General features: G+C 39.6%; 1 protein-coding gene across 1 annotated transcript in view; it reads right to left on the reverse strand.

The window, feature by feature from the left end:
* Window positions 1–12,246: 12,246 nt before the first annotated feature.
* Window positions 12,247–22,355, reverse strand: part of LOC111190173 (interferon-induced very large GTPase 1-like) — a 79,261-nt gene continuing 69,152 nt past the window's right edge. The window contains exons 6-8 of the mRNA XM_049475693.1: window positions 20,829–21,458; window positions 18,115–18,713; window positions 12,247–16,918 (exon numbers count right to left, since the gene is read on the reverse strand). Of these exons, the coding sequence (XP_049331650.1) occupies window positions 12,305–16,918; window positions 18,115–18,713; window positions 20,829–21,458 (5,843 nt within the window). The 3' untranslated portion in view covers window positions 12,247–12,304. The remainder of the gene's footprint in view (window positions 16,919–18,114; window positions 18,714–20,828; window positions 21,459–22,355) is intronic.

Genomic DNA, 22,355 nt, shown 5'->3' on the forward strand with positions numbered 1-22,355 from the left:
GACCAACATTGAAAAAAATATATTTATAAAGTATATTATGACTACATTGTTGGGTCTTAAATTATATATTATATTTATTGAGGTCTTACAAAGGTCTTAATAAGCATTACATTTGACTTTTAAAATGGTGCAGAAAGCCTGAGGTATGCTGTAAATAGCTGTAAATAAGGTTAAATAGCCTGTTGGAAGGTTAGGTTAGCATAGCTAGCTACTTTATTATTAGTATCCACAGCAGTACCTACTTCAGACTGCATTTTCTTTAAATATGATATAACCATAAACCATTTAATATAAATTGAACAGATATTCTAGTATACATTCGGTAGAAAGGGCCTCTAGAAAGTGGGTGGGTGCAGAATAAGGTGGATAGATGTTACCAGTCTATCATAGTGCCGCACCCACATTATTTGAAACCGTAAAGACCGGTCCTGCAATCTCTGCTGGAGTCGTTCCATCAGCCACAGGCAGCTCTGCTATTTAATGTTGATTAAACTGGAATCTATTTTTTTCTGAGAAGTAAAGCTTATATAATTTAGAAACTCTAAATGTATTACTATGAAATAAACAAGTGAGTGTTCTCTTCTGTTGTATCAACGGTTTTACCTTTAACACATCTAACTTCGGCATGGTTCATTAGTAGTACACAATATTGAATCCAGGTTTTGAGTAAACTTAAACTCTCCAGTGAAAGTAAAAGTGTATTTCAATATATATACATACATACATACATACATACATACATATAATAAATATAATAATACATATAATAATATAGCAACATTGTAACCTGAAGTGAGCTACTGGAAATCATTGTGAATAAAAGTAGACATACTATTTACTTTAGAAACTGTAAAAAGAACAACAATTACTTATTTAAGATATATTACAATACAATACGTGAGTTAAGTAAATATGAAACAGTGTATGTATTAATATGACCCACCCTGGTGCTGAAATCTTCACTGCATATGCACCTGTTTCTTCTCTGCACTGAAATTAAAAACCTGAGGAGCAAGTGGGCGGCACCTCACTCAGTGAGGACACTCAGCTTATTTGCATAAAAAAGTGAAAGTAAGTTACACTACTGTCTTCATGTCACATTCAGCTATAGTGTTCATACAGTGCTCCATACTCCATATTAATCTGAGGTTTATGACTGTGTAATTATAATTACACAGTCATAAACTGAGCAGCACGGCAGCATGGTAACATTTTTATTTATTTTCCTTTGCAATAGGCTGCATGTCTGACAGAATTAAAATGAAAACGCAAAATGGAAAAATAAATAGCAAAGTGAGAGTTTGTGATTCAGTTTTTGGTGTGGACTGCGCTTTAACCCCCAATCCCAAACCGCTCCCTACTCACTCCGCCTCTCTACTCCGCCTCCGTTTGCGCGTTCACGTGGAGTGCTCGCCACATTAAGGGCTGTCCCAAAGTGATTAGGACGGAGTGGGAGTGGACTATAAAACCCTCCAACAGCGAGTGTACACCAGAGCACACTCAACCACCACGCTCCATGGAAGTGCAGCTTAAAAAGGAGAATGGAGGAAACACCATACAAATGTAAGTTCTGACATCATTTTCAGTAAAATATGATATCAGGTTATCCTGATAAGGTGTAAGAGCAATTTTAGGCACAGTTGTCTTCAGTCTTATTAAAGAAAGTCATGGGAATGTGTGATTGGTGAACTTAAACTTCACCAAAAAAATCTTTTTTTTTACCACAATGCACATACAAGCATGAATTTACATTCACATTTTCTGCCTTTAGCAGATGCTTTTTTTCTGAAGCAATTTACAGTCTAAGCAATTGAGTGTTAAGTGCATTGCTCAAGGGCACAACATTTCATATAATCAATGTGCTGTGATACATTGTGCATTTTGCAGGGACAGTTGAGAAGACCAAGAGCCTTATCAAGTTCAGAGTGGAAAATGACTGTCTTTTCACAAAAAAAAGGAATGCTGCCAAGGAGGCTTGGGAGTGAGTCATTACTCTTGCCTACATTCATTCAATCATGGTTTTGATTACACACTTGGGTCACACAAACACCAAGGTTCACCCCCACTTCAATTAAGAGGTTCTTGATTAAGGAGCTGGGACTGGAGGGTGTTGTTACACACAAACAAGCTTCAAAAAAATGGGAGAATTTGAAGAAAAAATATAAAGTGAGTTTGTCTGTAATATTTAAAGAGTACTATCACATGGTGGTGAGAGATAATTAACATGATTGATTACTTATTAACTGTAGGAACTGAGGAAGCCTCCTTCTGGTTCTGGTACTGACCAAGGAGAAGAAACCCCAGCAACATGGACTTACTACCTGGACATGCATGAAGCATTGGGTTCAAAACCTTCTATTTGCCCCCCTGTGCTCATCGCCTCATGCATGTCAAAACCTACCATTTTCCCAAAGTCTACAGATTCTGCACTCCCCAGCCCATCTGATTCATCGGCACACCCCAGCCCATCTGATTCATCGGCACACCCCAGCCCATCTGATTCCTCTATGTCTAATGTTTGTACCCCAAGTTGTATGTCCAATTCCACAGAAAGTCAGGCTGAAACTAGCCAACCAAAAAAAGCAGCTAAAAAAAGGAGGCGTGAACCTGATACTGTGTTGGAATTTCTAAAGAATGAGTCAGAAAAGGAGGACAAACGACACAAAGAGTTAACACAGCAAACAGATAAATTGTTATATTTATTTGAAAAAATGGTAGAGAAGATGTATTTTTTTGTTTGTGCTGAGACTAATGTGTCTTGGGCTTTTTTCCTTCTCATATATATATATATATATATATATATATATATATATATATATATATATATATATATATATATATATATATATATATATATTAGTGCATTTGTTTGGAATTATTCTTTGTGTTTTTTATTGGTTGGAATGTAAATAAAAATACCAATTGTTGCACATAACATATGATGAGTGTTCACTGCAAATGTTTACCCTTTGATGCACAATAGTTTTCAACCAGTTTCTTTATGTTGCTCTTCATGAACTAGCTGGTCAATGGCAGGTAGGTCATATCTAGTAATGTAACCCTGGGTGTCCTATATGTGCTTTATGATGTTGATGTGAAGAACTGAGGCCAGGAAACACAAAGTTGACATTAAAAAACAATAAAGAGATCATACATTTAATTCATATTGAAAAGACTAATATAAACATTAAGAAACAAAGCTTGTCAATTAAAGTACATCATTTTTATTAAATCTTGTTTGGCATATATGTCACAGCCTCGCTATGTTTTCCTGTGTTTTCCCCGTTTCCTAGTGTGTTTCTCCAGTACTTTTCCGTCACGTGTGTGTAATTTGTTGCTCCGCCTCTTCCCCAGGTGTTCAGTGTTTTATGTTCCTATTTATAGCTCACTTTAGTCCATGTTTATCCGTCGGTCTTTGCACCTTCCCGTGTTGTCTGTCTCGCCACGTTTACGTTATAGCTGATTTCTCGTTCCTTGGTTATTTGTATTTTCACGCTTTTGTTTATTTCTATTCACGTTAATTTCCTGTTTGTTTCATTCTATGTTTTGTACATATTTACGTATTTATCCTTTGTATATATATTCCCTAGCCCTGTTTTGTTATTATCTGTTTAGTTTAGTCACTTATCTGTTTTACATTACTCCTTGTTTGTTTGTTTATGTACATATGTATCTGTTATTCCCTTATTTGTTTATTTGTTTATTTGTTATTTATTAAAGTCTTGTTCTTACCCACATATAAATCCGCCTCCAGTCTGCTCCCATTGTTACAATATACTGACTGTCAAAGTAAATGAGTAATTCTACAATCGTATGGCTGATGTGCTCAGCACCTTGGTGAAATTAAAATAAATTCATGTGAAAATAATGTACATATATAAAACATTGGAAACAAAAGTGACTAAAAAAACAACTTAGCAGAGCACTTCATGACTATGCTGGTCAAAGATAGTCATGTTCTTGCAGGTGCTGTGGAAAACATATAGGCGCTGATATACAAGCAGCAATCCTATCTCTGATATGATTACCATGACTTTCGTGTCCACCTGGAGCATCATAGCACTGGTTATCTTGAATATCATCGATTATGTTTTCCTCAATGTCCACTATGTCATTTGCCTTTAGACACAGATTGTGCAAAAAGGCACAGCATGCAATCACTTGTACAGCAAAGGATGGCCTGACCTCGAGTGCCTTGAAAAGTGTGGACCTCCATCGTGTTTTCATCATTCCGAAGGCTCTTTCAACTATACATCGTGCTTTGGAATGATGACGGTTCAACCTGTCCTCGTAGAGGATGCTTGTAGGGTGTAAGAATGGTAATGGGCCTTTCCAGGCAGGGATATCCACCATCTCCCAAAATAAAAAAGCCAGCTGGTGGATACAGTGCTTGTGTGAAGATGGGGCTGTTCCTTAGAACCCTAGCATCATGAACAGATCCTGGATAGCCCACAAAAAATCAATAAATCTGCCTGTCGCATCACAGATTGCTTGCATTTGGATGGAAGGGAAAAGTTTGTAGTTGACATGTCTGCTTGATGTTGATTACCTGGTGGCTTAATGCGAATGTGACATCCATCAATTGCACCAACTGCATTTTGGAAAGCCAGACTTTGTGCAAGCTCACAGAAACCTTGGCCTATTTCGCCCAATTCTTCTCGAGTTGGGAATGAAATCAGTGTGCTGAGGATCTCTGTGATCTCACCAGCTACTCTGTGGATTACTCGATGCACTGTAGACTTCGGAACCCCAAATGCACGAGACACCACAGAGAGTGAAAGACCATGGGCTAAACCATAAAGGACCAACTCCTGACCCCAGCCATGGTCCCGTGGATTATGGATCATTTTCAGCAAAAGTGTCACAGACTGACGGGTCAAACGAAAATCTCTCCTCAAGCAGGTCTCTGGATTATTGTAGAGACGTAAAATGGGCACTGCTGAATTAATCTGGATGTACAGCATCCTGCCTCGCTGCAAAGAGACATGTTTTAAATATCATACAGATGCTTGATTTTATCTCATAAAAACTATTTGAATACACACCTCATTTTTATCCGCAAACAACATTTAGGCTGCGAATTTACCTAATGTATTTTCTTTACCTCTGAACATACACATTAGATTGTAATGTCTATAATAGACATTACTATCAATAACATTATCATATTTACACATTTGTTTTTGAAAATTAAAACATAACTACACATTTGTACTACTTATAGCTTGCTAATTATAGACCAATTTCTAATCTTTCCTTTATAGCCAAAATCCTAGAAAAAATTGTGTTTAACCAGCTGCGCTTGTATCAACAAAGTAATAGTATGCATGAGGTTTTTCAATCTGGATTTAGACAAAACCATAGTACTGAAACAACTCTACTTAGAGTAACTAATGATTTAATTTCAGCTCTTGATAGGGGCAGTACTGCCATCCTTGTACTGCTAGATCTAAGTGCTGCCTTTGACACCATAGATCACGCTATTTTACTTGATAGGTTAGAAAATCTTATAGGAATTAAAGGATCAGCCCTCACCTGGTTCAGATCTTATCTGAGAGATCGATTCCAGTGTGTTTACTTAAATAACAAATGCTCTTATCAGTAAAATATGGTGTCCCTCAAGGATCAATACTGGGTCCATTACTCTTTACTCTTTATATGCTACCACTGGGTAAAATTATCCGTAGGCATGGTATTAACTTTCACTGCTATGCTGATGACACGCAACTTTACATATCTGCTAAACCCAACGAGGAGCTCTGTATAAATCAAATAACAGACTGTATTAAAGACATTAAAAATTGGATGACACACAACTTTCTCTTACTTAATTCTGATAAAACTGAGGTCCTTCTATTAGGTCCTAATATTGATAAAAACATAAATGTTAATACTGTAGACATAGACGGTCACTTAATTATACCTGGTAAAACTGTGAGAAACCTTGGGGTCATCTTTGACCCAATTCTTTCGTTTGATGCTCACATATGTAGCATAGTCAAAATTGCATTCTTCCACTTAAGAAATATAGCTAAAATCCGCAGTATACTCTCTCTGGAAGATGCTGAGAAGCTGGTACATGCATTCATAACCTCCAGGCTGGACTACTGCAACGCGTTGTTGGCTGGAAGTCCACATAAATTACTCCATAAACTCCAGCTAGTTCAGAATGCAGCCGCAAGAGTGCTTACCAGAGCTAGAAAGTTCGATCACATTACACCTATTCTTTCATCCCTACATTGGCTACCTGTTAGATTTCGTATAGATTATAAAATACTTCTCCTGACGTATAAATCCCTCAATGGTCTGGCCCCGCATTATCTACAGGAACTCCTTACTCCTTACAATCCGCCACGTTCACTCCGCTCCCAAGACGCTGGCCTGTTATTAGTCCCGCGTATTAGAAAAAACTATGCAGGAGGAAGAGCGTTCTTTTATAAAGCTCCCCAACTTTGGAATAGCCTCCCTATTAATATACGGGACTCAGACACACTCTCAATCTTTAAATCTAGACTCAAAACATTTCTATTTGCTCAAGCTTTTGAGTAATGTCTCATTACAATTTTCTTCCTCTTACAGCTTATCCAGCAAATATAAACCCTGTCCTAATCATCTGCTTTCTCTTTCTCTCCCCATGTCCTGAGCTGCTGCTACCAGTGCCCATCCCACTCCAGCAGAGTTTTATAAGGCACATGCTATTTGCACCCGGGTGTATGCAGCAGTGTGTGCTATTTGCACCCGGGTGTACATAGCAGTGTGTGCTATTTGCACCCGGGTGTACATAGCAGTGTAACCCTAGCTAAATTAATCAGAATAAGCAACAAAATACAAAACTTTTTACTTAATAACTAAGATAAGGTTAGATACAAGTTACCTAACTGCCTCAAACTTTAATTCAATCAAATAACTTAAACTGAGATCCACCAAAACACTAGCTTAGTTTATTCGTTTTCAGTCAACAGTGTTCGATAGATAATAATTCTCACACTCTGTCTTAAAAATTTATCTTAAAATGTAGAGTTAAATTGAGTGATGGGCCTTTTGTACATAAATAATAACCAAATTCTGCTTACCATTTCCTATGGTCTCCGTTTCCCCATCTGTGAATTTGCGCCTTTTCGCTCCCTCGCATTGAGTTCTCTTTCTTTTTTTTTTTAATTAAGGGGTGAAAATAGCCTTGCTGTGTGGCACGTGCTATTTGCACCCGGGTGCAAATAGACACTCCGGTTTTTTTTTAAAACCATTCTAACCCCTTTTTCTTCCCTCCCCTCTCTGTTCTCTCTCTCTGTCTTTCTCACATGTGCTGAGATGCCCGGCCGGCCGGTCTTCCTGGATGTGTCCGTCTGTGGTTCCAGCTTTCAGGAATCAGCCCTGTCCTTCTACTCATCAGAATTATTTCACAACCTTTCTAACTCCTGCTTTTTGTTTCTCTTTCTTTCCTTTCTGTTTTCTCTATCTATCTCTTTTACATGTATGGAGATGCCCTGTTCCTGATGTTCCCAGCCTGGCTCTCCACTGCCCGCTATGTTGTTCTCCGGCTCTGCAGCCCTGCACTGATTACCATTAGCACACTCAGTATCTGTTTCTGTATTAGCCATAGCTCTATAGTTTGTGCCCATCACATTCTTATATTCATAAATTAGTACCTGTTATATTAGCCATAGTTCACATTAATTCTCTGTACTGTTTTTGTTCTGTTATTTGTTTGTTGTTTGTTTGTACTGAGCGGGTCAACCCGAGTAGGATGGGTTCCTCGGACTGAGTCTTGGTTCCTTCCAAGGTTTCTTCCTCTTAAAGGGAGTTTTTCCTTGCCACTGTGTCACCATAAAATTGGCATCTCTGTGGTGCTGCTCATAAGAGGCGTGGACCTGTTTTTCCTGTAAAGCGGCTTTGTGACAACCTTTGTTGTAAAAAGCGCTATATAAATAAAATTGAATTGAAAATTGAATTGAATATAAAATAGTTACCACTTGCTGATGCAGTAATGCAGCACGATGTAGCAGGCACTTGCGTCTCCTGACAGCTCGTATTCCCGCTTGGAGATGCTGAAACGATATCAAAGCACAAGACATGACAGCAAGGCGTCTGTCGGTAGCCATGGTGATGGCAGCTTCCTTTTTCCGCTAGAAAGCAAAAAGGGCGTCCCAGAGTTGACTCCTAAATTTATACCCTCCCCTTAATTGGAAGCACCCTTCACAGCACAGAGTGTGACTTCATATGGAGTGTCACTCTGTCGTGGAGTGTTAGTGAGGTGGGAACGGTTTGGGAAAGGGCCTAAGTGTCAAAAATAAAAGGGAAACACAAAGGAACACTGGCGCTCCCTGCTGGTGATTTAGTTTTCTTTTTATACATTTCTTTTTCTTTTTCAACTTCACCAGCATGCAAATATATGTAAATTAGCAGTAGGCGGGGCTACAACTACAGTTCTCCCAGAGCCATAGAGAAAATGTAACCATTAGTGCTGTCAAGTAATAAAAATTACATGGTCATCATCACTTTTTGCTAAGAAAGTATTTTAAACTGTATAATTCAAATGAATTTTAGCTGAGGAGCAAATGAATAAATAACTGGTATAGGTTTGAAATCTCCCTGTAATGAACATCAGTCAGTGACAGATGCTGTAAATACTGTATATCAAACATATTCAGTGGTGTGAAAAAGTGTTTGCCACCTTCTTGATTACCTGATTTTTTTCATGTTTGTCACACTTAAATGTTTCGGAACATCAAACCAATTTAAATATTAGTCAAAGACAACACAGGTAAACACAAAAAGCTATTTTTAAATGAAGGTGTTTATTATTAAGGGAGAAACAAATCCAAACCTACATGGCCCTGTGAGAAAAAGTGATTGCCCCTAAACCTAATAGCTGGTTGGGCCACCCTATAGCAGCAACAACTGCAACCAAGCGTTTGCGATAACTTGCAATGAGTCTTTTACAGCATTGTGGAGGAATTTTGGCTCCACTCATCTTTGCAGAATTGTTGTAATTCAGCCACATTGGAGGGTTTTTGAGCATGAACGGCCTTTTTAAGGTTATGCCACAACATCTAATAGGATTCAGGTCAGAACTTTGACTAGGCCAAAGTCTTCATTTTGTTTTTCTTCAGCCATTCAGAGGTGGACTTGCTGGTGAGTTTTGGATCATTGTCCTGCTGCAGAACCCAAGTTTATTTCAGCTTAAGGTCACAAACAGATGGTCGGACATTCTCCTGCAGGATCTTCTGGTAGACAGCAGAATTCATAGTTTCATTTTTCACAGCAAGCCTTTAAGGTCCTGAAGCAGTTAAACAGCCCCAGACCATCACACTCTCACCACCATATTTTACTGTTGGTATAATGTTCTTTTTCTGGAATGCAGTGTTTCTTTTATGCCAGATGTACTGGGACACACACCTCCCAAAGAGTTCAACTTTTGTCTAATCGGTCCACAGAATTTGTTTCCCAGAAGTCTTGGGGATCATCAAGATAAGTTCTGAAAAAGTTGAGATGAGTTTTAATGTTCTTTTTGCTGAGCAGTGTTTTTTGTCTAGGAACTCTGCCATGTAGGTCAGTTTTGCCCAGTGTCTTTCTGATGGTGGAGGCATGAACACTGACCTTAACTGAGGCAAGTGAGGTCTGTAGTTCTTTTAATGTTGTTGTGGGGTCTTTTGTGACCTCTTGGATGATTTGTCGCTGCGCTCTTGCGGTAATTTTGGGCGGCTGGACACTCCTGGGAAATGTTCACCACTGCTCCATGACTTCGCCACTTGTGGACAAGGGCTCTGTGGTTCGCTGGATTCCCAAAGCTTTGGAAACGACTTTATAACCCTTTTCAGACTGATAGATCTCAAATACCTTCTTTCTCAATTGTTCCTGAATTTCTTTATATTTCTTATAATACTGTATATCTCTTACAACACTAGACCAGTTTATTATAACTGCTCCTTTATTCATCTAAACATTATAAACTATTATAATACTGTATATCTCTTACAACACTAGACCAGTTTATTATAGCTGCTCCTTTATTCATCTAAACATTATAAACTATTATAATACTGTATATCTCTTACAACACTAGACCAGTTTATTATAGCAGCTCCTTTATTCACTCTAAACATTATAAACTATTATAATACTGTATATCTCTTACAACACTACACCAGTTTATTATAGCAGCTCCTTTATTCACTATAAGCATTATAAACTATTATAATACTGTATATCTCTTACAACACTACACCAGTTTATTATAACTGCTCCTTTATTCACTATAAACATTATAAACTATTATAATACTGTATATCTCTTACAACACTACACCAGTTTATTATAACTGCTCCTTTATTCATCTAAACATTATAAACTATTATAATACTGTATATCTCTTACAACACTAGACCAGTTTATTATAGCAGCTCCTTTATTCACTCTAAACATTATAAACTATTATAATACTGTATATCTCTTACAACACTACACCAGTTTATTATAGCAGCTCCTTTATTCACTCTAAACATTATAAACTATTATAATACTGTATATCTCTTACAACACTAGACCAGTTTATTATAGCTGCTCCTTTATTCACTCTAAACATTATAAACTATTATAATACTGTATATCTCTTACAACACTACACCAGTTTATTATAGCTGCTCCTTTATTCATCTAAACATTATAAACTATTATAATACTGTATATCTCTTACAACACTAGACCAGGTTATTATAGCGCTGTGAAATTTACTGTAGTGTCTATTTTGCCATTACTACCGACAGACAGCAGAGGGGGCTGTGCAGCTGCAGTAAATAGCCAGACACTGAGGAGCTTCACAGCACTCTCCATGTGTTTCTGGGGCTTTCTGTGTGAAGCACACACACCTGATCTCCAGCCAAAGTCTTCAGCCATTTAGTTTCTGGCAACACAGCCCCCATTATAAAGATTAATTATCTAACAATGAAAAGAGCCATGTAAGCTTTTGAAGTGATGTTTTACTCATTGGTCAATTGACTCAATCATTACCATTAAATAAAAATATTAAGGATGTACTGCCCACATACTAATGGCGACGTAAAAATAGGACTTACTTAGGAAACCCAGTGTTCTCAAACAGATCGATTTTAACATTTTAGAGCCACACAAGAAGGCATTATTACAAGTTTCAGAATAATAAATATTGAAAAATAAACAAAACGTCAACAAGAAAACTTCTAGAGATTTATAAAATGGACACCAGCAGACATCTTGTCTTGATCAGTTTTATTAATGACTTGCTTCATAAACAGTTTTACAAGTCTTTAGAATACACTTAAAGGTAAAACAACACATGGTCAACATAACGCAACACTCAACAATGAGGAATTGTTTTATACGATATATTGTTGTTAGTAGCAGTATATTTGCAAAATGATTAATAAGAAGTTACTTTGACACAAGGTTGTTAGACAGCAATAGGCTCCGTACTTTAAAAAATTAAAGCACAGAAAAGCTGGGGTACTGGCCTTGAGACATTTCATTATAAGCAGTTTTAGTCATGCTTGATCCAGGACATCTCATGTGACTTATCATGATTAACACAATAATTAGAATAAGCAAAGGCTAAACATTTACCGTTTATTATTCTGAAAGGCTCCTTGTTTAGTTTGAATGTAAAAACATGCAAATGCACAAAACTGTAGCAAACTGCAAACTTAACTGGTTTTGCTCAGGATACACTTGATTATAAAATGGATGTTAAAATGGATAAACACGTGGGTCAAACACAGGACTTGCCATTGTCATCCTGGACATTGTGGAGACAAAAGGAGACAACACTTATATATTACACAAGAATAATAATCACCATTATCATCAGCATTTTAGTAGTAGTAGTCATAGTAGTTGTTACTGTTAACTACTACAGTTTTATATTACATGGTTAAATGTATGAAAGGTTGTGTGTAAAACATGATTGTAAAGCGACCTTGGGTTTCTAGAACAGTGCTATATAAGTGTATCTTCATTCATTCATTAGTAGCACTCTAAATGAGTTAATGTTTTTCATTAAATTGTAACATGTCTCACCTCTAACATCTGATACGTGTTTTGTGTTATTGTAAATTGTTCCAATATGCCTTATTTACATTTTACACAGTGTCCTAACTTAAAGCATTTACTTCTTCAACCACAATTGCATACATGTTCATCCACATGACACAGATAACGCTACAAATCTTCTTTCCTTACAGGACCATGTAATGTTGTATAGTATGTTGTTGGTTTTCTTGTGAGTTTTGTGATTTCTAGGATGAGTCTTGTTGTTGTATGTTACACATCTTTCTTATGTGATTATTGAAAAATATTTATCCAAACTCTCAAAGGCTTTTTCCTTTGTGTATGTTCTCCATTCATGTGGAATCTGACCTTTTCCCTGGAAAGTTTTTTTGTAATAGCTTTCAAGATTCTTTTGGAATTTGCACATGACCCATTTCCAGTATGGCAGCTCAGACAGATCAGGGGTGATGCTCCACTTTGCATACTCTCCTCCTGCTTTTCTGTATTCTCTCCAAAGATATTCCTTATCATCAGTCCAAAACTTTTTATCACCTGTTACTCTCAGTGTGCAAATACCGAGACTGAGATTTTCTGTTCCTCTGTAAAACCACCCATTTATCCCACAGCTACGATGGAATGGGACACTGTGATCTCCAGGATGACCCTCCACTGTGTTGGTGCAGATGGCTTTACAGAACGGACACTGGGCCCAGCAACACTGACAGAAATGTTCAATCAGAATCTCATCAGGTCTCTTCCTGAACTTCTCCATTTTTAGAGCAGAAACACTGTTTAAATTCTTTTTCAGCTCTTCAGTGATAAGCTGAATTTCCTTTTTTACAACATCTGTGAGCAGCTGAAAGTCCCTGATGTCCTGACAGTTTTTGTCACTGGGTTCTGTGGTCAGTTCAAGCTCATTTTTCAGACTGTCTGAAAACTTCTTCAACCACATTTTAGCATCTCCCTTTGCTTTTCTCACTTCTTTTGTTGCAGTTTCTGCTGCACTGATCACAATGTCCATTTTTCGGTCAATAGTCTCCTCAATTACATCTGTATTAATTTTGGGATTTTCTTTTTTCATGTAATTTTTGACAACATCTTTAATGAAGTTCTCAAAGTGGTCCCGGGGAGAAATTAGGTAGTTTTTAAGCTTTTCAAAATCTTCCTCTTCTGCCAGGGATTTAAGAATGTGTTTCTCCAGGTTTAACCTGTTTCCATTAAATGCCGGGACGTCAGACATCATTTGTCCTGCCAGCTCATTGGCTGCCCAGCTGTAGACACTTTGGTCAATGGATTCTCCAAGTTTACTGCAAAGTAGTGCACCGAATGCTGCCACTGATGTTGAACCTTCGCAGAATTTCTGAAACACACTGTAGAACCCTGGTTTCATATCCATGAGGTAAACCATGGGATCATTAGCATTTCTAAACTGATTCTGAAGCTCCTCAAATGTCTTTTTTGCATTTTCACACACATGCATTGAGAGATCCACCAAAAACTCTTTGGTGAACTTGTATTTGGGTGACTTGCGTTCTGTCACAGCTTTTTTGACAAGCATAGCAATCTCTTGAATGTGACCTGAATTGTAGCCGTTCTTTGCAACTGGTTTGGACTTAACCAGATCTTTAGCTTGCTTGATGACAGTTAGTATCAGATTTCGTATTGAGTCTTGGTCTTCAGGCAGTAAAGTTCTTAAGAGTTTATGGATCTTCTTAAATTTTACATACTTGGTAAAATCGCCTAGCTTGTCTATTTCTTCATATTCTTTATTCTGTCTTTTGCTGTACACAAGTGGCAGTTCTAAGGTTTCAGACAGAATTTTGACAATATCTTGTTCTATGTCAATTTCTTTCATTGGTTGAACGTTTGCAGTCAGCTCAGACACCCATTTTTCCCAAACTGAACCAAACTGCATCATCTCACTCTCATCCTCGCTGCCACTTTTGAGAGACAGAGCAAATTCTTTGCTCTTCTCAAAAAGTTTTTCCTCATACTGTGTTTTTTGTTCTTCCACCTTCTTATATGTTTCCTTTTGGCAAATTATTTCATCCAGCTCCCTTTTTGTTTGTTTCACAAGTTCATCATGCAGGTTATCAATCTTTTTTTCAAATGTTCCTTTCCATTGCTGCAGCAGGTCTCTTCCTTCTTGATGTTTTTCAAAGTAACTTTTTATTGACTCTTTCACTGCAGTGTATGTGTCTTTCAATTCTTCCACCAGATCACTCTCCTTAATCTTGTGTAGATGATTGTTTTTGATGCTAGTGTACAGTTTGTCTTGAATCTTCAGTATGGCACTTCTAAGACTCCATGTCCATATTCCATATTTCTCTTCCAGTTTCCTGTATACTGTGATCTCTAGTGTGTTTCTGAAGCTGAAAACAAAGTTTTCATGGAGAAGCGCATCCCAGAGGTCTTCAATACGGCTTTTAAAATGTGTCAGGGCTAAGGTGTCGCATTGTGAGGCACGGTACAATATGGTCTTCTTAAGCTCCTCAACATTGTCACTGTATGCTGTATTTTGAGGAGCCATGGGCGGGGTGCCCTCCCAGAGCTGTACGAAGTACCGCACGTCCTTCTTTACATCAAATGCAATGACATCACTGAAACATTCTGCATCACAAGATTCTTCCTGAGCTGCTAGCTTGGTCATTTCATCCAGTTTTTCTTGTAATCGTCTTCTTCCCTCCATGTTTTTTTGTTCAGCTGTAACATCCGGAACATTCTGATGTACGAACATACAGCTGGGATTCAGTCTGACCTGCTTCATCCTTAGAAAAGCCTGAACAACAATCTGAAGGATGTCCTGCATCTCTGATGGGTTCTCTCCAAAGATGTTGATCAAAGTCAAGTTTCCAAGCCCCACAACAAATGTTGCCAGTTCATTATCATGATGTCTTGTTGACAATCCAGTAAGCTCCAGAGCTCGCAATCCTTCAGTATCAACAACCAGAAAGTAGTCAAACTGCAGTTCTCCCTTCTTCTCCTCAGACACTTTCACCAGCTGCATGAAGGCTCCTCTGGTGCATCTTCCAGCACTGACTGCAAACTGGAGTCCGAACATGGCGTTGAGCATGGTGGATTTCCCCGAGCTCTGAATTCCCAGAACAGACAACACAAAGACTCTCTGGTCTCCCAGTTTTCTGATGACCTCATCCAGAACTGCTGAAACCCAGATCAGAGGAACATGAGCAGCATCACCGTCCATCAGCTCCAGTGGGTATCCTGATATCATGAGCTCTGCAGCTACAGCAGGAAAGGAAGAAATGCTTAATACTTCTGTTTTCTCAGTTGTCTCTGTTTTAACAGGCTGTGAGGCTTCAAATATCTGACCCATCTCCCTCAGAATGTGTTCTAAGCCAAAAGATGCAGCATTCAGTTGATTAGATATGTCTATAAGTTTACTTGCAGTTCTTTGTTGTTCTGATGTATTATGTGTCTTCTTTAATTCTAAAACTTTCGACCACATTTCATCATACTGTTGATGCAAAGAGTGGAGACCATCTGTGGTTAACTTGTTCAGAAGGATCTCAACCCATTTCACCAGATACAGATTCTGCTCTAGAACTTGGGGGTTTAATCCTTTCAAAAATAACTTCATAAGTTCACTTGGACCCTGTTGCTTCTGTAGGTCACGGACTTCTTTCATTTCCTGTCTTTTTATTGTACAGTACTCATCGATGTTGTTTCCACTCGGACGATGTAGTTCTTTGTTTTTCTGGCACCAGTCATGCCACAGTTTACCTTGGAACGGCAGGTAATTTTCTTTTACTTTAGACATATCTCCATGCTCCAGCAGTGACACAATATGTCGAGCTGTTTCCTTCCCTGTCTTTATCATTCCATCATCTTCATCTGTCTTTAACCCTGATTGTTTGAACACATTCTCTAGTTTAAAGGTGTTGGATTGCTTTGTCAGACATGCTTTGATGGTCTTCTTCAGTTCTTGACATACATCATATTGGTTCCGGTCCTTCAGCCCAATGGTATACCTTCCTTCCCCCATCTCACCTCTAACACTGTCATCATCTGTCAGGAGACAAATTAGAGGACAGTGGGATTTGAAGAGCCTTCTTACTAAACCCTTATACATGTTTTTCTGACCAAAATCGGTCAGAAGAACCACATTTACAGAAGACATCCTTGTCACAACCTCATACTGATTCTCATTAGCGCCAGCATCTCCATGTAGATTACAGAACGCTACACAGTCTGAGAAATTATCAGTGCTTTTTCCAGATGGGAAGTACCAGGCGATCTCCACCACTCCGTCCATCAGTAGACGCTCTCTGCTGCTGCCTGGACAGTCCCTGTGGAAGAACGTGTCGTGCTTCTCATTGATCAGCCTGTTCATCAGCTGAGACTTGGATGTGGATACAGAGCCAAACCTGAAGAACGCCACCATTGAAGTGTCTGTCATGGCGATCATCCTTTCTTCACTTTTTGCATTTTTTGTTTTCCAGCTCTTCCTGATCTGTCGGAATGTCCACAGTGGAAACTCAATCTCTCCTGTGAAGGGATTTGGCACCAGTAGAGGCAGAGCGTACTGACACTGTGAAAGCTTTGTCACCATCAGCTGCTTTAAGAAACTATCTGAGCAGTGGAACACTGCCATCTGAACATCCATGGGGTGGATCTCTCTCTCATTTTCTACTAAAAAGTCACTTTTTTCTATCTCATTTGTATCATTTCTAATGCAGTATCTTGCTCTATAATCCATCATGAGTAGTTGTTTCAGAAAGGATTGTGTCAAATTGATCTCAGAACCAGGATAGTTTTGTGAAGATTTAGTTATTTCAAGAAACTCAGCAACTTTTAGGGGATTATGATCATTAAGGTTAAGTCTGCTCATCAACCTGTCAAGTTTTGACTTTTCTTCTGGATTTTGAGTGCATGTTTCTCCCTGTGAAAAACAAAAAACAAAACAAAATTTCCATTATTATACATCTCTGATTACAGATTTCTGTTGTAGTTAATCCAAATTTCTTAATCTGACCAGTCTAAGCTTGCAGTCTAAGCTGCAATAGAAAAAAGTATTTTCTATACATAATCCTCAAAGAAATATTGAACCATAATTACCAGATGAAAATAAAGACAATTTACCATTTTTAGAACCACAACTCCAGATGATAACCGCTTTAGTTCCTGAATTTCTTTTGCTCTTTGTCGAGTGCAATCTTCCTGCTGCCATTTCAATAAGGTGCCCTCCTTCATTATTGTGTCCAACGAGGTCTGCCAGCTATCTCTCAGCTTTTTTTCTTCTTGTAAGTGGTCTTTCAGCTGATTTTTTTCTTCCTCTGTTCGCTTTATTTTTTCCTCCAAAACCCTTCGCTTTTTATCATCCTCTGATTTTCTCTTTTCTTCATTCTGATCTTTAATGTTTATTTGTTTATTTTGACATTCAACAATTTCTTTAATTTTCTGCAACTCTTCATTCTTGGCTTTTAACAGATCAGTTTGCTTCTTAATCTCACTTTCTAATGTCATTTCAGCACTCTTTTTCAATTTTTCTATTTCCCCCTGATGTCCATCAATTAGCTTTTCTCTAGTTTTAACTTCCTCTTGGACTTCCTCTTCACATTTCTGCTTTAGCTCCTTTAACTTACACTCATACTCGTATCTTTCTGTCTCTCTCTTTTCTTCCCATTTTATCCTCTCTTGCTCTGCTCTCTCTCTTCTTTTCTCCTCCTCTTGCTCTTCTCTCTCTCTCCTTTTCTCCTGCTCCTGTTCTCGCCATTTCTGATCTTCATGTCTTTGCCTCTCAAATTCTGCTCTCTGTCTCTCCAGCTGGGAAGTTATTGCATTCTCTCGCTCAGTGAATCTTTTTTCATCCTCCTTTATTTTGTTATCATATTCTTCAGCTTGTTTATTAGCAACACATTTATACTGTTCCTCTTTTTCTTCTATTTCTCTTCTAAATATCTGTTTTCTCTCTTTAAGCTCTTCCTCTCTTCTCTTTTTTTCATATTTTATTTCTTTTTGAAGTGTGGACTTAATTATCTCTATCTCTGCTTCATATCTGCCTTTCAGTTCTTCTTTCTGTCTCTCTATTTCCTCCTCTCTCTTCTTGAGGATTCTCTCCTGTTTTTCTTTCTCCACCTGCTGGAACATCTCATTAGTGTAGCAGCTCCCTCCATTCACTGCCAGCATTGAGTCGATCTTCTCCAGTAGATCAGTGACCTGGGTTTGCTTTGTGATCTGTTTGTTGTTGAAGATGTGGAATCTGTTCCCACACTGTTCAATCAGATTTCTAATATCAGATCCAGGATCTCCAAAGTACTCTTCAATGCTCATGTCTTCAAGAAGATCTTCTCCAGTGAACAGCAGCATGGTGTAGGTCACTGACTCTTCTCCAAAAATGTTCTGAATAATCTTTACAGCTCCTTTTTCCTCCTCTGAGAATCTCTGTCCAACCCTCAGAACCAGCAGAAACACATGTGGACCTGGAGCCGCCATGAAGATGCATTTAGTGATTTCCTTCTGGATCTCCACATTTCCAACTCCAGTATCAAACAGTCCTGGAGTGTCAATCACAGTAATCTGTCTTCCATTGACCTCAGCTGTTTCTCTCTGACATTCAGTGGTCACTGATGAAGAGGATGGATGGTGTTTGAATGTATTTTTTTTTCCTAGGATGGTGTTTCCTGTAGCACTCTTCCCGGATCCTGTCCTCCCCAGCAGCACAATCCTGAGACCATCTAAAATGTATACAAGAAAAAATGAAGACATGTTAAGTACCTTTACTGGCATTATACTTACACACTTGTACAGTACAGCATTCTTTCCTTTTTCACCCTTGCCCCCAGCCACCACCACCTACAGCCACCATTGCTCCTAGTCACCCCTCCCTGAGCCACCATTGCCCCAGCCACCGCCTACAGCCACTACTACCATCTCTCCCTCTCTTGCTTACCTGCTGTCTTTCGCTCACTCACTGTCTCTCCCTCTCACTTACTCGCCCCATCTCTAGTTCATTTGCTCTGTCTCTCCCTCTCACTCACTCTGTCTCTTCCTCTCTTGCTCACTTGCTCTGTCTTTTGCTCACCCCGTCTCTCGCTTGCTCACTCGCTCTCTTTCCCTCTTTCTCTCACCTGCTCTGTCTCTCGTTCACTCGCTCTCTTCTTCACCCGCCCTGTCTCTCGCTCACTCGCTCTCACTCCCTCTCTCACTCACCCTGTCTCTCGCTCACCTGCCCTGTCTCTCTCACTCGCTCTCTCTCCCTCTCTCACTCATTCGCCCTTTCTCTCTTCCTCGCTCTGTCTCTCCCTCTCTCACACGCTCTGTCTCTCTCATTTGCTCTGTCTCTCCCTCTCTCACTCGCCCTGTCTCTCCCTCTCTCAGTCTCTCCCTCTCTCACTCGCCCTGTCTCTACTCTCTCACTCACCCTGTCTCTCTCACTTGCTCTGTCTCTCCCTCTCTCACTCGCTCTGTCTGTCCCTCTCTCACTCGCTCTGTCTGTCCCTCTCTCACTCGCTCTGTCTCTCCCTCTCTCACTCGCTCTGTCTCTCCCTCTCTCACTCGCCCTGTCTCTCTCACTCGCTCTGTCTCTCCCTCTCTCACTCGCTCTGTCTCTCCCTCTCTCACTCGTTGTCTCTCCCTCTCACACACTTTGTCTCTCCCTCTCTCTCTCACTTGCTCTGTCTCTCCCTCTCTCACTCGCTCTCTTTCCCTCTTTCTCTCACCTGCTCTGTCTCTCGTTCACTCGCTCTCTTCTTCACCCGCCCTGTCTCTCGCTCACTCGCTCTCACTCCCTCTCTCACTCACCCTGTCTCTCGCTCACCTGCCCTGTCTCTCTCACTCGCTCTCTCTCCCTCTCTCACTCATTCGCCCTTTCTCTCTTCCTCGCTCTGTCTCTCCCTCTCTCACACGCTCTGTCTCTCTCATTTGCTCTGTCTCTCCCTCTCTCACTCGCCCTGTCTCTCCCTCTCTCAGTCTCTCCCTCTCTCACTCGCCCTGTCTCTACTCTCTCACTCACCCTGTCTCTCTCACTTGCTCTGTCTCTCCCTCTCTCACTCGCTCTGTCTGTCCCTCTCTCACTCGCTCTGTCTCTCCCTCTCTCAATCGCTCTGTCTCTCCCTCTCTCACTCGCCCTGTCTCTCTCACTCGCTCTGTCTCTCCCTCGCTCACTCGCTCTGTCTCTCCCTCTCTCACTCGCTCTGTCTCTCCCTCGCTCACTCGCTCTGTCTCTCCCTCTCTCACTCGCTGTCTCTCCCTCCCTCTCTCACTCGCTGTCTCTCCCTCTCTCTCTCACTTGCTCTGTCTCTCCCTCTCTCACTCGCCCTGTCTCTCTCAAAAATACAGGGAACCACCAGCATTTAAAAAATGAATCATAATTATAATTCATTTTTTAGGTGATTGACACCACTAATATAAGTATAATTTAATCTAATGCTGACATTGCTTAAACAGAACTCTTTAAATCTGAAATGCATCCAGCAGTATGCATACAGAAAAGATTTATAGTTAAAGTAGAGGTAATGCTGCTGTTGTTGTTCTTAATATTGTGCCAAAAAATGTGGTCACTGTTTTTACCTCCTGGTGACAGTATGAGAATGAGATTACTCATGTCTGCAATTAAATAAATACATTGTGTGAGAATAATTATTGATTTTTGTATTTTTTTGGTTGAAATCTAAAAAAAAAGGTATTGGAAAAAAACATTCTTTGTATATCAGTATTGAATTCATTGTAGTGTATCGCTAACTAAAATTTTAAAACAATACCCAGCCCTAGCCACCACCATTGCCCTCAGCTATCACTGTCTCCTGCCACCACTGCCTATAGCAAATGCCAAACGAATGCTAAAATGTTACCTTTTCTCTGTAGTTTCTGAATGGTTTTCTTCATCTCTGACACCTGATTATTGTATATTCTAAGCTGGGTTTCAACTTGTCCATCCAGGAACGTGAGTGGTGTGTAAAGATCTCCATTCTTCTCCAACAGCAGCTGCTGAACTTTGTCTATTAACCCGGACACATCTGGAACAGAGCCAAAAGTATAATATCCTCCTCTACAGGTTTCAGCAAAAGTCTGCATCACTTTATCTAAGTCCACCCCCTTCTGCTGAGTCTCTGTAGTGATAAGGGTTATGGTGTGATGATTTAATCTAGAGCCAAAGATGTGCTGGATCTTCTCCAGTTCTCCTTTATCTTCATCAGTGAGACATCCCTCAGGAAGGACTAGCAGAAAAGCATGAACTCCAGGATCACAGAGAGAGACACAGCGGAGAGTCTCCTGCATCACTTCCTCCTCTGAGAGCTGAGAGCTGTAGAGAGCTGGAAGCTCCACCAGGGTGATCAGACGTCCACATACTTCTGCTTCCCTCCTCACACACACTGAGCTGGAGTCTGCACTGAGCTTTTTCTGACCCAGAATTAGATCTGATACAGAGGACTTCACTGATCCGTCATTCCCACATACAATTAGGTTTAACCTTGGGGAGCCTGAAAGACAAACAAATTGACGCTTTAGAAGGGATAGCTGTAAAATTAACATGGTTTGTGTGCAGGTCAGAATGTGGCTCAATAATAGATACCAATATGTGAACCATTATGTACCTACATTTTCATAAATTAGAGATGTTCTCACATTGGTGGACAACATAAAGTAAGTGACCAGTGACAAACTGTATCTGGTCAGGTTGAAACGTTTTTGGTCAAATATAGTGGCTAGTCACTTTAGTCAGCTACTGATTGTGCAAGTTTTCGTACTTAGAAAGATGAGAGTGTCCATCATAGCTACACTTCAACAAAAAAAAAAAAATCAGGAAATCACATTGTCTGATTTTTAAAGAATTTGTTTGCAAATAATGGTGGAAAATAAGTATTTAAGTTTAAACGTCTTCACTAGATTTGCACACATTGTAGCTGTATTTTGGCCCATTCCTCCATGCAGACCTCTTCTAGAGGAGTGATGTTTTGGGGCTGTCGCTGGGCAACTCAGACTTTCAACTCCCTCCACAAATTTTCTATAGGGTTATGGCCACTCCAGGACCTTGAAATGCTTTTTACAAAGCCACTGCTTCGTTGCCCCAGCGGGGACCATATATATATATATATATATATATATATATATATATATATATGTTAGTTAGTATATCAGTAGTATTGTTTTTATATATACTTGCAAGGCTTGCTCTCAAGAGCAGGATAGGAGTCATGTTAGGTCGTCTCCCAGCTTAGGCCTCACACCCTAGACATGCAAAACAGGAAGGCCTGGTGCGTTGTCCACACATTCTTCAGACATGGTATAGCTGAACTGTTAGTTTTTCATGCAAAACAGGAAACCCAACTTTAGGATTAGCAGGGATCTATGGAGGGATCTATTGTATGTTAAGGTGA

The sequence above is a fragment of the Astyanax mexicanus genome, chromosome 3 (genome assembly GCF_023375975.1).
Source record: "Astyanax mexicanus isolate ESR-SI-001 chromosome 3, AstMex3_surface, whole genome shotgun sequence".
In the NCBI taxonomy this organism is placed as follows: Eukaryota; Metazoa; Chordata; class Actinopteri; order Characiformes; family Acestrorhamphidae; genus Astyanax; species Astyanax mexicanus.